General features: G+C 45.6%; 1 protein-coding gene across 1 annotated transcript in view; it reads left to right on the forward strand.

Annotated features, from left to right (window-relative positions):
• The first annotated feature begins 924 nt into the window (after positions 1–924).
• LOC119174058 (putative acyl-CoA synthetase YngI) overlaps positions 925–18,722 on the forward strand; it is a 584,783-nt gene continuing 566,985 nt past the window's right edge. Inside the window, exons 1-3 of the mRNA XM_037424838.2 lie at positions 925–968; positions 9,393–9,536; positions 10,521–10,746. Coding sequence (XP_037280735.2) covers positions 925–968; positions 9,393–9,536; positions 10,521–10,746 — 414 coding nt within the window. The remainder of the gene's footprint in view (positions 969–9,392; positions 9,537–10,520; positions 10,747–18,722) is intronic.

The raw sequence follows: 18,722 nt of genomic DNA on the forward strand, positions 1-18,722 counted from the left end.
ACTTTGATCGGGTTGCCAGTATCAGCGAATGGGACGATGCTGGCAAGCTGCGCCAAGTTTACTTCTACTGAAGATTCTGCGAAGACGTGGTACGAAAACCACGAGGGCTCGTTTGCAACCTGGCAAGAATTTAGCCGACAGCTCCGTGACGCCTATCGCAACACCGAGAGGAAGGAAAGGGCTGAAGAAGCCACATGCTTCAAAAACCAGAGCCAAACGAATGAGTATCCATGTTTGTCGAGGACATGCTTCGGCTCTTCAAGCGCGTGGACCCTGCCGTGCCAGAAGAAAAAAAAAGGTGTGGCATTCGATGCGCGAAGTGAAAGAACAGCTTTTTGCTGGGGTCGTGCACAATCCACCGACGACAGTCACCCAGATTATGAGTGAGGCAACCACGATGGAGCCTACTCTGCAGTAGCGGTCGTCACAATACGAACGCAAGATCCCGGCTCCTACATGCTCTATCGGCTCTGGCAGTGAGAGACAGGCCCTCGCAGACTTCATTCGAAGTATCGTTCTGGACGAATTGCGACAGCTTCAGGCAGTGAGATCCCATCCACCTGTGTCAGCCCCCGCAGATGTAATCAGACAAGAAGTCCGGCAGGCCATCACACCCCTGTCCCCAATAACACCGCCGATTGCCGACGCCCCCGTCCTGACATATGCAGCGGCATTGCGATTCCCAGCGCCACCGGCTACAGATCCTGCTATGTGGCCAAGGTACCAGGCTATGCAGCCATTCCACGACACTGCTTCGAGCCCAACTCTCAGCTCAAGGTTTCCGAGCACACCTACCTATCTGCCGTCTGCCTCAAGACAAAGTGGTAGTAAGGCAAGCACGTGGCACATCTCGGATAAGCGTCCGCTCAGCTATCGCTGCGGCGAAGCGGGTCACGTATAGAGGAACTGCCAATACCGGCAACTATGTCTCCGCAGCTTCCACCCACATGCTCGATGCCCGCGCTACGGTGAGTGCCCTCACGAAATCGAAGCCTGTCTTACGGGCCAGCGAACTCCTTCAGCTATTCAGCTTCACCAGTCGAGATAACCATCGCTTCGCCGGTCTACGTCACCCAGTTTGCCCTCATCGTCTTCCGCTCCTTTCAGGAGCCGGTCACCAAGTCCCCGCAGGGGGAACTAGGAATGACGACTTCTGGGGGTGAAATCGCGGCCCGGCAAACTGTAAAAGACCCTCCTTCGATGCAATGACCGGACGAGGACCAGTCCGGTTTTGCTGTGTTCCCCGACCGCAGAAAGATCGTTTTTGCCGAAATCACCGTCTTCGTCGACAATCATGCTGTCGATGACCTGGTCGACACCGGTGCCGACTATTCCGTAATGAGTGCCACACTGGAATCTGAACTGAGGATTGTTACTCCAGCGTGGCAAAGACCCCAGTTGTGCATGGCAGGTGGCCATCTGAAGATGCCTACTGGTATGTGCACGGCACGCATTCGAATACGTACGTCAACATTTGCGGGCTCTTTTCTCGTATTGCGTGTGTGCTTTCGCCAGTCAATCTAAGAATGGACTTACTTCGTAAATACGGCGCCGTAATTGACCTCTGTGAATTACTTGTGTCGTCTGTGGATCTTCTTTGCGCTGCAACTGACAGTACACAATTCCAGAAAAGAGCACTCCATGTTACCGACGTTTCTGTGACCTTCCCTCCTCGAAGCAGCCTCTTTGTCAAAGTAGAATTGGGACAGGACGTGTCTGACGCGATAATTGCAGAGGCCAATTTGTCTCTCCTTATTTCACGACAAATCAGTGTTGCCCGAGGAATCATTCAGCCTAGCAACAGCCACGTTCACCTGCTGGTCACGAACTTCAGCAACGAATATCACCACCTAACGAGACACACTGCCATTGCATATTGTGAAAAACTTGCCGATGCCGATGGTTTGTCCCACGTTAGCTTCATTTTCATCGAATGGCCACCGATCACGGGGCCTTCGCGAGCACTCTCGACGCAAACGATAGACACCCTCGGCTCAACAATAAAGCCTTTTACGTATACTTGGCTCATTTCAAGACTGCTTTGCCACTACGTCAAAAGTTAAACAGACGGCTCTTACTGAGCATTGTATCATCACGGAAACCACCAAGAGACCCATTCGACAACATGCCCATAGGGTGGCACAAAAAGAGCAAGACGCTATACGTGACGAAGTCCAGCACATGCTTCAGGACGACGTCATCAAGCCATCGACCAGTCCCTGTGCTTCGCCCGTTGTGCTAGTGAAGAAGGACGGTACGTTGCGTTTTTGCGTTGATTGCCGCAAACTGAACAAGGTTATCAAAAAGGACGTTTATCTTCTACCCCGGACAGATGACTCGTTGGACCGTATACGCAGTGCTAAGTATTTTTCCTACATAGATTTGCGTAGCGGCTACTGGCAAATCGCAGTAGATGAGCGCGACCACGAAAAAAACGGCGTTTATTACTCCTGATGGGCTGTACGAGTTTAAAGAGCTGCCTTTCGGTCTATGCTCAGCACCAGCTCCTTTGCAAAGAATGATGGATACGGTTCTCACGGGGCTCAAATGGCAATAATGTCTTGTTTACCTTGATGAAGTTGTGGTCTTTGCAGACACGTCTGCATGACACGCCCAACGCCTTCAGGCAGTTCTTCAGGCAATCAGAACAGCGGAGCTTTACCTCAAACCCAAGAAATGTCATTTTGCATATGATGAACTGAAGTTCCTTGGTCGCGTTGTGAGCCAAGCCGGCATCCGCCCAGATCCGGAAAAAACCGGCGCCGTTGCCGCTTTTTCGCGCCCATAAATAGGTGAGACCTACGCCGATTTTTGGGCTATGTGCGTATTACTGGCGCTTTGTCAAAAACTTTTCGATGATTGCTGAACCCCTCAACAAGCTTAGAAAAGACGATGCCTCGTTTTTTTGGGGGTCCCGATCAGTGCAATGCGTTCGACACCCTCCGGAATCTCCTCCGGGCTCCGCCTGTACTGTGTCATTTTGGCGAAAGCACCGACACGGAATTACACACTGACTCCAGCAACGTTAGACTAGGAGCGGTATTAGTTCAGTGGCATAATGGCATAGAGCGCGTGATCGCTTATGCGACCAGAACGTTATCTTCAGCAGAGAAAAACTATTATGCAACCGAAAAGGAATCCTCACTGTTGTTTGCGCCATAACAACGTTCCACCCATACTTGTATGACTGCCAATTCAGGGTAGTTAGTGACCACCATTCCCTTTGTTGGCTCGCAAATCTCAAAGATCCCTCAGGTCGTCTAGCACGATGGAGCCTTCGGCTACAAGATTTTGATGTCACCATCATCCACCAATCTGGGCGGAAACACACCGGCGCCCACTGTCTCTCACGTGCACCGGTCGAAAATGCCAACACTGACCTTGAAGACGACGACACTTTCCTTTCTGTCGTATCAGTGACCCGCTTGGCTGAGCAACAGCGTCATGATTCGGAGCTCATCCCACTCATTTACTTCCAAGAAGGACGCGATTTCCACCCTCCTCGAAGCTTTGCACGCTCGCTATCCTCCTTTTGTTTCCGCGATGGAGTGCTTTATAAAAAGAACTTTCATCCTACACAAGCTATGTATCTGCTTTTTGCGCCAACTACGCTTCGTGGTGACATTTTAGGTGCGTGTCATGATGAGCCATCGTCCGGACACCTCGGCTATACGCGCACGCTGCAACGGATTCAACGCTCCTACTACTGGCCACGTCTCGCAGAGACTGTGAAGCACTACGTTCACACATGTCGTGACTGTCAGCGACGTAGGATTCCACCTTTACGACCAGCGGGACTACTGCAACCAATAGGCCCACCAAAGGCGCCCTTTCATCAGATTGGCATGGACTTTCTGGGGTGATTCCCTACGTCTTCGTCTGGATACCGGTGGGTTTTGGTCACTACGAACTACTTAAACGATACTGTAAAACCAAGGCACTTCCAAAAGCCACAGCAGCAGATGTCGGCCAATTTTTTGTTAACAGCATCGTCTTACGTCACGGTGCTTCAGCTGTTGTCATAACTGATCATGGGACAGCTTTCACCGCAGAGATACTGCAGGAAGTCTTGCTTGAGTGGCACGGAACATCGTAAAACAGCGGCTTACCACTTGCAAGCTAACAGGCTGACTGAACGACTCAATAAGACAATTGCCGAAGTGCTGTCAATGTATGTGGACATCAATCACAAGAACTGGGACGCCATACTTCCTTATGTAACTTTTGCGTATAACACTGATGTGCAAGAAAGTACCGGTTTCACGCCTTTTCGCTTATTCCACGGTCGCGAGGTCACGACGATGCTCGACGCCATGCTCCTGCCCGACAACTTAGGAATATACCACACGGATGCCGCCAAATTCGCGCAGTGCGCAGAAGAAGCCCATCAACTTGCTCGTCACTGTATTGAACATCACCAAACCGCAGACGCGCGCCGCTACAATCTTCATCACCGTGAAGTTATTTTCAGGCATGGTGTTGAAGTCTGGGTGTGGACCCCTATTCGACATCGTGACCGTTCAGAAAAGCTTCTTCTGGCCCTTACAAGTTCTTACGACGTCTCAGCGAGGTCACTTACGAGGTTCTCCCAGAAGGCACTTCGAGGCGTTTCCGTTTCACCCCGCAAACTGAAGTCATTGACGTTCCACGGCTCAAACCATACTTTTCGCGCTGTGAATCCCCAGTGAGTTACTGACTTTATCGGTAACTTCGCTTATTTTTAGGGGCGAAGCTCCTTAGAGCGTGGGCTGTGCGTCCCCTGTATGTAGCCACCTCTAGTTTAGTTCTTGCAGTGTTCACTAGATGGCGGTACCGTCCCCTGTATGTAGCCACCTCTAGTTTAGTTCTTGCAGTGTTCACTAGATGGCGGTACCGTCTCCTGTATGTAGCCACCTCTCGTTTAGTTCTTGTAGTGTTTTCTAGATGGTGGTACTTGTAGCTGATGATGAAAAGATGCAAGTTGTTATAAACTAGAAAGCGGTACTTGTAGTTGATGAAAGACGCGAGATCTTATAAAATAAGAATGATGTCACATATGGCGCGTGTTATTGGTTGAAGGTAATCGTTCAATTTAGTGCGGCGACGTACGCTAGGGGGAGCGATGTAATAAAATCGAGTGGGCAAAATGTACAGAGGATTCATGGTTTACCAGGTTTACCTCCGGAGCTTCGCCCACTCATCATCATTCACTTCGTGGATATGGCGGCACCTTTTTTTTGTTCCATCTTTTCCTTACATTCTTTTCAATTTTTCTTATTTCTCATTTAAGTCTTGTTTCTACAACCAACTACGCCTCACGCCATTCATTTTGCTTTCATGGTAATTTTCATCTCATTTCCTTTTTTTGCCTTCATGTACAGCATCGAGACGATGCTTCTTGGGAGAGGCGGTAATGCCACCGTTGATGAACGAGTTGCTGTGGATCATACTCGTTTTGGACGGCGAAGAAGAATAGAACATTTTCGTTGGTCTGGTTCAGGTGAACTCCTGGCTGTAGAGTTAGTTTTTTTTTGTTTTCGCTAGCAACATTACGTGAAGATCACTGTGAGCCCGACGTAACGACCTCTTTCCACATCCTTGTGAAGGTAATAGCGGGACTTCCGACCGCCGCCACCTGAGTATGGTGGTGGCGGTTGGAAGTCCCGCTATTGCATGGTGGTACAACACCGAGTAAAGTTTAAATAACTAAGAGGGTCTTGCCTGGCCTCGCATGAGTATCGCTATTTTAACAGTCTCAATGGTGAGCGTTTGTGTGGCCGTATTCACACAGACGAAGTTGAAGTTTTTCGCCGTAAGTACAGACTCCCTGTCCGTATGTACGTCACTGACAGTTTCATTTCAATCAGATGCCTTAAGGACATTCCTTACGCTAATTCCTACACTGCTTAAGCCCCTAAAATTCTTATGGGTACCTGGGCATTGCGGGTTAGAGTTAAATAAAATGGTAGACTAATTAGCTCGAATGGCATTAAATGGCCCAATACTTTCTGTGCTTCCAGTGCTGTCCAGTATAACGGCGATAAGATAGCGAAAATTTGCACTCAGGGCTGATGCCATAGAATCAGTAACACCATGCACTGAATTTAGACATTTGATATATCGATGGAAATCCAGCTGGTGTCATACTAGACAGCTGGGAGCCACGCTAACAAGACTGTGATGTCATGTGCCCCCTTTGAATCTATATCCACACAGGGCTAGTCTGGGAATATCTCCCCTATGCAGCTTTTGTACAGACCTGAAATCAATAGACCATTGTTTTTTGTCATGTTGCCGTTACAGTCTATTAAGAAAACGTCTCCTTGTCATCCCATTTGCTAATCTTGGACTGCCCTTCACCATTGAGAATATACTCTCCTTTGGTCTTCGGTTCTTGGCTACAGCCCCAGAAATGCCTTTAATGCCGTTTGTAGTTGTCTTCCTGAAACAAAACAAATGCGCCTCTAAATTCCTATTTGCATATTTGTTATTGTAATAATATTAGGCAAATTCTAAACATTCATTTTAAACGTGTTCAAAATTACTGCAAGTTCAATTCGAGATATATATTACTCTGTGTGGTCAAAATGGCAAAAACAAAAATATTGCACACTTTCTGCATTTACGTGTGCTTATCTTCCTTCTGTTAAGATTAGGTATTATTCGCAAGGCCTTAAATTTCATACACTCAATTCTTGGCTAATGCCTCTGAGTGTGCAAGAGCCATAGTAGAGGCATAATCACCAACATCATTATCATCATCATCATCATCATCATCATCATCATGAAATATTTAAAAATCTTTGCCCTTTGGCTGTGTCCTTGACGAAGCTTGATTAGCGCATGAACGAGGTTGTTTGATGGAAGCGTATTTTGCTTCGAATAAAAGTCCGCGGTATCGTGTGCTGTGAACATTTAGTGAAAATAACTATAGAGGAATACGTTTGCAGCGTTCCGGGGAAAAGACAAAGGGGGAGTGTAGAAGGAGAAGCAGGGGGACGTACCTTCACTGACCGAGTGAGAGGTTCATTATTAAATATGCATTGAGAATGCCATGCGTGAAATAACATTGTTACGAAAATTTCAAAGCACATGCAAGGCCGAGGTCCATGCTTTGCTACATACTTACAGGGACAGAGAATTAACACCTTTATTTGTGACTGGCCACCCATCGTTTCAATATTAACTCATCCCGGCTCTCACTCACCTACATTGCGAGACATCTGTAACTTTTTCTTGGAAATGTTCGGCTTACAACAAACAAGTGCGTGTAATACCTTAAGGCAGGGTGCGATTTTATAAGTGAGTTTCATTTGGCTCTGGTGCTTTGGCAATAAAAGCGATGGCTGTAAAGTTTGCAAGAGATTTCAAAGATAGACATTCTGCATTGTGTTTGCAGTGAAATGATACGAACTCCGCAGTTTTCGTCGCAAACGTTACTAGCAGTAATTGCTTGTTATCGCGGTCCGGTAGTAAAAGGTATCCACTATAATCCTCGCTTGTGATTTTCACCAATTGTCAGAATAAACGTGGCAGACAACCACCTCGGCACATAGGAGCTGAGTTTCGCGCCAGTGCCCGCTGTCTGTCATGTATAATTATGTAAACCACATTCAAAATTTTGAGCTGGATACCTTACAGGACACACATGTTATAACAACTATTTCAAATATATCCGTGAAAAAACGCCGTAACATCAAACCTTTCAATGCAAACATGCCCGCTTGCAGCAGTAACCAGAAGTTAACTATTATATTCCAGTTAGTTAAGCGACAGGAGGAATAGATTTGTCCCTTTGCTTCCCTCTGGGTGTATAACTTATATAAAAGCGTGGATTGCACGTTCTTCACGGTTATAAATTTTAATATAGTCATGAAGCCCACTTCGATCACACGGTACTGAATACTATGCACGAATTTCCTTCTGCTATACTTGAAAATCTGTACTTCATACGTTATTTCTAACAACTACATAAAACTCCACCCCTTTTCGTCACCTTATTTTTGACAGAGCAATTCTTTGGCCTAGCGGAATCACGACTGTTCAGCAAAAGCGGCTCACGTGGCCCGCGCTATAGAACCTCTTCGACTTGAATACTTGCCTGAAATAAAAAATACGGGCTTATTGGTCATGTCTGTTCACACAGTTGAAGTGATTTTGATGTGTGTACAATTGACAAACGTATTTACAAACTTACACCATGGCGAAAGGGTGTTTTCACATCAAAAGAGTTTTTTTATATTCTCTGGGGTTTGGAATGATGGATACACTCTACTCACTGAAAATAAAAGTTTGTGGGAGGGAAAAAAGCGAGGAGGCGGAATAAGTTGCAGGCCCCTCCGCAACAGGCACCTAAGATCAATAACCATTAGGTGACATATAAATGCGAAATCCGTCGCAATATTTGTGAAAAGGCGTGAATAGAAACGTTGAGCCTATGCATGGCTCATAGTACTGCTGAGGATGAGAAGATAGGACTACAGAGCAGCAACGAAGGGAGGTCATTAGACTCACTACACAAATATACTTGGCGCTTCGGTGTAACTTGGACCCAGACTCGGCAAAATATCACGCAACTATACTCAGCGAGACTCACTCTCTCTGTTTGTTCTCAACGAGACTCGGTTGGACTTAAGCTCACCAAACAATAAAAAGCTCAACTCGCTCGGACTCACGGCTTGATCTGAGTCAGAATTAGCTGTCTCATAAATGTGTGTGTAAATCGACGTGTGCAAATAGATGCGTCTATTCGCGTATGAATTCATCACTACAAAACTTGGGGGACGCTTGTGCCCTGCCTTGGAACGCGTTGTGAAGTCGGGCCTCGAGAGCATCGCCACCAACCATGCTTTAGGGAAACCTGCTTGCCATGCACAATACCTTGAAGAAGTTGTTTGAATATGTTTATTATTTAGTCAATGTTATATATAAGACACTATCGCTAGCGGTCAACGCCATTTGTCGCTCACGAGTCCCCAGAAGCCTGTGCAATGTTGCTGACACTGGATTTTTTATGAAACGAGCTCCTTAAACCTACCACTTTAAACTATAACATCAATCGTTTTTACAGTGGTGCTCTTTATTGTCAAAGTTTCCTCAGAACGATTGGCGTAATGGGGATCACGTCTATAACCAGGCGTGTGCCACAGATAGCGGCCGAGGCGAACTACTAATCTCCCTTCCACTCAAAATGAAGAAGTTGGGAAATTGTGGAACATAACTTATTGGATACACCGGTACTCTAGAAATGAAGAAGTAGCCTGTCGCAGGCTCGAACGTCTTGCGTGCCACTTACTTTGCAATCAGAGTGACATGAGCATTTCGCTCCTGGTTTTAGGCAAAAATATGCCACCTGGAAGCACAGTGGGCTATCTAGAATGTTTACGATTGGCAAAGTCATGCTCTCTACGCAGGCAGCTCATCGGGAGCTCAAACGAAATTGGCGGTGTGAACGTCCACGTCGACGTCGTTCCAATCCAGAAGCCTGTGCAAGCGGCATCGAAGCACAGCGCAAGCGGAAAACACAAGAACCAAAGCTTTCATTCAGAGAAGCTAAGGTGAGACCTGAAAGTGTTGAATTGGTACCTGAGTTTAAAACAATGGATTATGAAACAATGGAAAATATTTCGCTGTTACGTAAGCCTTCGTGACATAAAGTCAGCAAATCGGGGCTATAATATTTAAACTTAAAATTGACGAAGGTGCCCCGCCACGGTGATCTAGTGGCTAAGGTACTCGGCTGCTAACCCGCAGGGCGCTGGCTCGAATCCCGGTGGCGGCGGCTGCGTTTCCGACGGAGGCGAAAATGTTGTAGGCCCGTGTGCTCAGATTCGGGTGCACGTTAAAGAAGCCCAGGTGGTTTAAATTTCCGGAGCCCTCCACTACGGCGTCTCTCATAATCATATAGTGGTTTTGGGACGTTAAACCCCACATATCAATCCAATTTGACGAAGGTCTCTAATTGATACCATTAACACGCGTGCAAGTGCCCACATGGTCGTATTGATAAGTAAAGTTAAATGAATTGAGCCACTGTCTGCGTCGCGCGTTCAAATGTGCGGTTGGGAGTCTCAGTTTTTCGATGAAGTGGTCATGGTGTCTGCATCTAAAGTCTGCCACGAAGCAGTTATACTGTGTGTACTTCGTGTGAAAATTTTGCCAGCTATGGGTCGAAACAAAGTTTTGTGCTATCATCTATCAGTTATTCAGCGGTTGGATTGCATAACTCTGTGCACGTGGTGATATTCTTGATACTATTGCTCGTAAATATACTGGCCAAGCAAGGGCTTTTGATGAAGCCTCGTTCAATATACTACAGCGTGGTTTTGCATTAACTATTGTTATTTCTAAAAAAGAAAACAAACTTAGCTAAGTGCTTACACAGCCAGAAAGTAGGGCACGATGAAAAGGTTCTCAAGTGCGCTTATCGTCCAGTACATCCAGAAAGACAACAAAGCTTTCAGCTATCGTTATCGAGGCCCCTGTCGCAGGGCCCTCCACGCCGTAGTCTCAGCGAATTCCGCCACTCCACTCTGCTTCAGGACGACGGCCGTTGCCGCGGCAGTAATGGGATTCCTGACAGCGCTGCTTGCTCGGTGGTACGGGGTTCGGGCCTGTTGCCACCTCGCCGGTGCCTCGCACCCGCCGCTGCGTCATGCCACTTTGGGGCAAGTCGCCTCGGAAGCAGCCGAAAAATGGGGACACAGAACAGCCGCACATTTCCCTGTCGAGAACGTTTCGCTCGGCTATGCAGAGTTCCATGAACAGGTGTGTTATGTGTTCATTTCTAATTAATTAGTTCCTGACAGGCTCTTACAAATATTTTTGTAGCCATACCGTTTCACTTGCCCTGAACAAGAAGAATTGTAAGGGCAAGATTTAAGACTAGCTCTCGACATCCACATTGAAGTGCTCCCATGTCATTATAATAATTACACGTTCTTAGGTTATAGGCATATGCTCCATTAATTTGTCTTATATGTTTGTGGGATGCTTGCGGTAGTATACGGCATTAGTGGAGTGGCCTACCAAACGTTTTATTAGCGACTGAACAGACTGATTCAATGGACATACAAAATCATTTACTGAATCAGCATAGGCATAGAAAACGAAACAGAGAGCATTAACCGAAAAAAAAAACGCTTTCGGAAATGATGAAAGTAGTAAAATCAATTTCCTACTTTATGTTTGTGTATTTTCATGATATCAAAACGTGAACAGCACGGCTTTAGGGAAGAATTAAATAGCGCTACTAAACGACGTTTTATCTTCAGCATTTCAGTAGTGTTTGCTATGTAAGAGTAGCTAGTTGGCCTTGTGGGTGTAACATGTTCCCTAAGCTAGGCATGACACTGAATTGATGAGGGCATCGTCAATTAGGTACCTTACTTAACTTCACGAAGTTTGCTATGTGAACGTGGAACGCAAGGGTTATACACCTACGAAAAGGAGATGCTGTAGTTCGCAGAACATTTTGCGACAAAAATACGAGCAATGGCTTGGTGAAGTTCTCGTATAGTGGGCATTGTAACCCTTCCCAAAAATGTGCTGCTGACTATCGAATGTGCCTGCAAATCGCTCACCACCTTATGCTGTTTCATGGTTAAATTATTTCACTATATGATTCGTCATCTAGGAAAAAATTTGCTTTGTTTGTGAATGCTTACGTAAATACAAGAAATTGAGAACTCACTTACCTTGCCAAGCGTGTTTGCAATTTGCATTATTGTGCTACCATTCGGAAGGAAAACAATTTTCAATGACTGCCAACACCACCTTTTCATTTTGTACATAAATATTTCTAGACAATTTTGAGTATTGAAAAACGTTAAAGAAAGCACTACGTTTTTCAACTTGATCACTGAACAAGAAAAAAAAGCACTCAGAATTTCGGTTAAAGTTACATAATCAAGCCAAACCCAGAGTTTATGTCAAATTGATCACTTGAAAACATTAGCCAAGGAAGTGAGCAAAATATTTATCACAGATGTCGTAATACCTACAACAATTTTATGCACAATTATAACTATGTTCGAATTTTCTGCTTTTTTATCTAATATGTAATGCTAAAAACCCTAGGATATATGCGTAGATTAAGCGCAAATACTTGCAAACTTATCTTGCATTTGTGACCCAAAAAACTTGTGCTGTGCTTCCAGTACAATGTGTGGTTTAATTTTAGCACGTTACACTATTAAATTACTGTTTTCCATTGAGAAGCTACTAAATTTGCCTTTTTTTTCAAGTGCGACACATTTAAATCAACTCGATGCAGCGGTTACTCACTAGAGATATGTCCACGCTTGATATGTGTTTGAACACTTGAGCTAAAGCTTATCAGTACCATCAAAGTCAGCCACTAAATTTTCCACTAAAAAGTGAAAGAACTTGAGGGCATTAAGACGCAAAGGAAAAGAAAAAGTGGTGACTGAGGTATTTCCATAATACGAACAAATATATGCAAAAATACGCTATTCGGGAGAGGGCAATGCAGCCCCATCAAATCACACATCTCTATTGTGGAATGTCCCCGAAGGCTGCGCTTGCCTAGGGATGCATTGTGACTATTCCAATTTTAATTTATTTTGTTCTACCCCGCCGCGGTGGTCTAATGGCTAAGGTACCCGGCTGCTGACCGGCAGGTCGCGGGTTTGAATCCCGACTGTTTCGGCTGCATTTCCGATGGAGGCGGAAATGTTGTAGGCCCATGTGCTCAGATTTGAGTGCACGTTAAAGAACCCCAGGTGGTCGAAATTCCCGGAGCCTTCCACTACGGCGTCTCTAATAATCATATGGTGGTTTGGGGACATTAAACCACACATAGCAATCAATCAATTTAGTTTGTTTGTCGTCCAAGAAAATAACTGGGCAATTAATTTGACAAATTTCAGATATCTGTAACTAGGTTACAGTAATATCATTTTTTTCAAACAGACTTGCAGAGTAGTAGCCATTATATTTGTTCTGCAGCGCACACACTGAAGTTCGGAAGTACATTAGGTGCTGACGTTGTTTTCACGACTATAACCTGCGCCATTTTGAAGAAGAGGCGAACAGGTGAGGAATAAAAAAATAAGATATCCACGGGGTGAATGATGGAGAGTGGAGTGAAGCTGCGTCCGCAGGCCGCTGCCGCACCACTTCGGCTTCTCGTCCTCATACGCCGAGATCTTGTCGGCGAAACCACGCAGCTTCACGGCACGCTTCTGCCTCGCGCGCTCGCATATCGAGGTTTTGTCTTCGAGCGCGAGCTGTCGCCGCTTTGCGCGCACGACGTTCTGCAGCCATGTCCATCCACCGACCTTCTGAACGCGTGCGTGCGCCAAAAAGTGTTTTAATTTTACTACACCGCCCCCCCCCCCCTAGCATACGGCGCCGCCGACGAAGATGCGATCGCTAATGTCTTCCAGTGACGTCATTCCTATTTTCTCGCACGCTCGCACATTGGCGTTTCGTCTTGGAGCACCAGCCACTACCGTCTTGCGCGTATCATACTTTTTATCGGCAAACCGTGAATCATGCGCTGGCCGCGTCTGTCCATCGTCTGTTTGTCGGTCTGTTTGACGCACAGACGGACGAATGCATGAACAGATGAATGGACGAACGCAAGGACGAACGAACGCATGGTTGAACGCCGGGAAGGACGCATGGACGGTCGGACGGGTGGACGCATGCACAAACGCAGGGACGGGCGCATTGACGAACTCATGGACGGACGCTCAGATGGACGCACGAGTAGACGCACGAGTAGACGGAAGGATGCACGGACGAATGCAGGGACGAACACATGGATGGGTGCACGGATGGATAGATGGACGCACGGATGAACGCATGGAAGGGCGCTCTAATGGATGGACGCAAAGATGGACGGAAGCAAGAACGAACGGATGGCCAGAAGCACTGACGCAGTGACGGGTGCTTAGCCCCACTCATCATTATTCACTCCTTTAATGTGCTGTGATTTTTGTTGTTTATCATACTACAAGTAACGTTTTCTAGTATCATACCGTTTCCATTTTTCTGCGTAGATGCATTTCGTTCTATATACAAGTACTGCCCTCTACGGCAAGTTCAAGAACTAACGGAAGGTGGCTACATTTAATTACAACGAGACGCTCAGCCCACGCCATAAGGCGCTTCGCTCCTTACAAAGGACACTAGTTTGTACTGAAAAAAATCAACAAATGCTATGCCTTGTGGGTGTCAGTTTCATGCAAAGCATCCGGCGAGTAGTCACCTACGCAGTAACACAGCTGTTTTGAGCGTGCAAGCAGGTCATACGGCACTTTTAGAGCACACAAAGAAAACATGGGGAGAAAAAGACATGGCACAAGCGCGGAGGTGCAATCATGATTATTTTGAAAACAGGTGATAACACGCTACTTTTCAACCATAATGCTTACACGTTCTTTGCAAATTTAACAATATTCACGTATGTAGTGTGACTCCTTAGAGAACAATGCAGTGAATGGTTTGGAAATACAATTAATGGTCAGTATATTGCTCAGTTCAGCCTCGTTCATTTTACATATTAGCTTACCTCTCTCCGTGTTTTTTTCGTGCGCAAAACTTCAGTTTGTCTATGCAGCATTCTTGGCTTTGAAACAAGCTTCGCGAGATGAATAGACCTATGTTTATGAGTTTAAGTAGTTGTTTGCACAGCATGGGCTTACCAGGAACGTTGGCGATAGTGCCGTTTAAAGGGTTACTTATGGTCTGGCGTAATGCCAGAATTCCCGTTAGAGCAGAGGCGTCAGTGTAATTGGAACAGAGGAGACATTGTGTTGCCACGATACGAATATCACACGTAACTTTTTCCGGAGCCCTCCACTACGGCGTCTCTCAATCATATGGTGATTTTCAGACGTTATACCCCACATATCAATCAATCAACACGTAACTTTCATAAGCGTATTCGTGTGGGTCGAGCGCCACTTGAAGATATCTTGGTGAATCGCAGAAACAAGAATTTAATTTTTGGTATATTGCTGGAAAAGCGGAAGCGATATTGGAACCATGGCTGACAGGAACCCGACATCACGCCCATACCATCAATATAGAAGTATGTATGTACTGTTTGTTGCTTTGTTAGAAGATTCGGTGCAGCGCACTGCAATGAGCAAGAACGTTACGCTGCTATTACGCCTGGATTGCTTCTTTTAAAGCAGTTTTAAGACCTCGCGTTGCACTGTGTTAGAATGCCTGACTGCCACGCAGATCCGTAGGTTCAGTTTCTGCTAAAGTTGTCTAGTTTATTCCTTACATTCGTCGGCTCAGCGATGCCGATGTTGGTATCTTCTAATGCTATCTTATTTAAACTATTAATATTTGCTCTTGCCGTCGTGGGAACACAAATAATGAATCACTTGGGGCGCATACCAGCACACCGTAGCCCGCGGTGTGAGGGTACGTGCCACTCGTGTCTGGAGGAAAGCGTTGAATCGCGTACGGGACAATCTTTTCACGCCATTCACATCAAGACAAGACAGTAGAACTTTTCAAACTATTTCACCCTCCTATAATACCAATATCAGTCTACAGCAGGCTGAGGAGGAGATCACCAGAGAACCTAGACGTATGCGAATAGATAGATAGATAGATAGTTAGATAGATAGATAGATAGACAGATTGATTGATAGATAGAAAAAAAGAAAGATAGATAGATATATAGACAGATAGATAGATAGATAGATAAGTAGGTAGGTAGGTAGGTAGGTAGGTAGGTAGGTAGGTAGGTAGGTAGGTAGGTAGGTAGGTAGAACAAATGCTTCGCACTTGGAACACATCAACAGACCCACACAAAATTTATTTGAGTTGTGCTATCTTCAAAGTATGGCTGAAGGGCAGTTCAGTTATTTAGAGACTAATCAAGCAGGAAAGGTCACGATCTGGGTCATAACTTTCTAGTCATTCTTCTGACTACCAATATTGTAAATGGCCACATAAATTTGATAAATGAGCCAATTCATAGAGATAAAAAAACGTAGAAATACGTGAGATGGGGATGAATGGTTGTCCTTGTGTGTATGAGTGAGCTGTCAATTAATCTCCACAGAGAAAAGAAACGCCGAGGTCTTCCAAGAAAATTAAGGACCTGTAAACTTAGCCTTTAGGAGTTGAACGCAATAGCCATATACTGTTCCGGGTGTCTACTTAGTGCATACTTTTTATTGCACAATGTTGTTGTTGAAGCTTAAATTGAAGATAACTTGAATGTATTCGATTAAGTTTAAGTTGCTTGGGTCAGTGAAGCTTTCGGATATGTTTAATGTGTAGCACGCTTTAACCACGAGCACGTATGCACGTGAATTCCTCTCAAACGTCCACCAACTACGAACGATCACCTACTACATGGTCTTATGCCTAGTTCACACTGAAACATCCGCTTTCTACAGCGACTGAAGTTCCCCTGCCGCTAAAACGCAGCGTCGTTCGCACTGGACGCGTTTCGCGCCGCCGAATATGCCATCTACTACGGGGCGAACACGGGATGGATGCGCTGTCACACGGTTGTTGTCGCGGCTAGCAAACGCTACTACGCTATACGGTGGTGTATACTTCGATGATTCTCGTACGCAAGAAGCAAAAAAAGACAGTACTGCTTACTTTGCTGGCAAGTGGCTGTCTTGTAATGCACGAAGAGCAGAAAAACCACCGACGCCAGCGGCGTTGGTGGGTTCGTTTTGCTTTGGTAGACCGCAACAAGCTCGGTAACGCCAACAGCAAGCTCAGTCACCTCTTTCACGAAATAGGGAGGCGAAGTAGGCACAGAGTAGGTTAAACTCCCGTTGGTTTCAACATTAAGTTACGTGCACTGCAGCATAACAAGTGAGTAGGGCTTGGCCGCCATTTTTCAAAATTCCTTGACTAGCGCTCCTATTGGTCCGCGGTGACCGATTCGGCGGCAGACGCCGCAAAAATCGGTCCGAGAGCGATCGGCGCGGAGAGGGCCTTTTCGACGGATCTCGCCGCCACCGAACCGGATTCGGAGCACTTTCGGCGGCCGGATTGCTCAGTGTGAACGCGGCCTTAAGGGAATACGCGTAATGACGCCTGTACCTTTGTAAAAAGTGGCCGGCTAAACCACGTAGTTGTTTTGATGATAGCGTGTGCTGATGTCCGACGGCAATGTGCGCTTGTACCACGCAATATTACTGCGATAATACATATTGTATTGTGAAGCCTGCATGCAGCACACGTAGGTTTGTAAAGCAAGAACGTTATTTTCACTGCATTTCCAAGCACAGGAAGTTTTCTTCTTGTGTTTCTAAGCAGTGACGAGGCTGTGTGGTAAAACAACTGCTTGCCGATTGAACGGCCTGGGTTGAATTCTCGCTCGGAACCGGAAATAATTGTTGTTCGTTTTCATTTATTTTGCATATCGTTTCTTTATTTTTCCGTCACACGCGAGATGAAGATTTTTCATTCACAACCAGTGATGCCCATGCTGACACCGACGCCAACATGGTAATTTTTGCAAAACAAACTCGTTAATCTCACCGCGTTAATAGTGCTCGTCTGGTGGTTCATAGCTGGTTCGGACTATCTGATCTTTCGAAGATAAATACCTGCCATTGTGCGCGTTTGCGTTTGTGCGCCCTTGTTCTTTTTTACCGTGCCACTGACTTTTCGCCGACCGTCTTTTGTCACGCATAATTATCAAGTATTTTATTTTGTGGTAGTTTGAAGACCTACACAAATGATGGGCTGAGGAGATCGACTGAATCTGTTCTGAATGTTGAAGGTGTTCATCATTATTTCGTCACTGTGGCGAAAATGGCCACATTTCATAGGTTTTAATGATTCCTTTTTGTTTTAAGTAACGTTATCGAGGCAATGTAACATAGGTTGATATGTATAGGGCTTAACGTTCCGAAAACAACATATGATTATGAGAGACGTCGTAGGGAAGGACTCCGGAAATTTCGACCACCTGGAGCTCCTTAACCTGCACCAAAATCTGAGCACACGGGTCTACAGCATTCTCACGCCCATCAAAACTGCAGCCGCCCCGGCAGGGGTTCCATCCCGCGACCTGTGGGTCAGCAGCCGAGTACCTTAGCCACTAGATCATCCTGGTGGGGCAGCCAATGTGACATTATCATTTCATTTCATTCCATTTCATTTATTTATACTGTTAGCCCAGAAGTGGGCCGTTACAGGGTGGAAGTACAAACAATTATTTGCGAAAAAGAAGTACCGTACAGGTCTCGAGATAATTTCTCGGTATTATTGTGAGCAGCAACTCGAAGTTATACATAACAAGAAATGGAACACACATGCGATGCAATACATACGCGCAGAACAGCACATGACGCATTTGAGGCGGCACTTTTGCACCGCGCTGAAGATTTGAAAGACAACTACTACAGTCTCATACAACCAACAAAAAGTACACACGCAAACCACTGTTATTCAGAAAATAAACGTTTTAGATTCTGTTCAAACGATGTAAGCGAGGAACAACCAATTATAGACTCTGGCAGCATATTCCAATCTTCAATAGCACGTGGAAAGTAACTAAACTTAAAGCAATTGTTACGTGGGACTAGGGGTGGTATGTACATATTATGGCGATGTCTGGAATGTTCTTGTGTGTTGACCTGGAAGCAATCTTAACAGTTTAGTTTAAAATGATTATGAATTAACTGGAAGAGGAATTTCAGACGCTCAATCCTCGTCCTAAGTTCAAGACTATCCTGTCCAGCTTTTTTACAAAGTTCAGTAGGTGAATGATGTTGGCG

Source organism: Rhipicephalus microplus, chromosome 5, assembly GCF_043290135.1.
Source record: "Rhipicephalus microplus isolate Deutch F79 chromosome 5, USDA_Rmic, whole genome shotgun sequence".
Lineage (NCBI taxonomy): Eukaryota > Metazoa > Arthropoda > Arachnida > Ixodida > Ixodidae > Rhipicephalus > Rhipicephalus microplus.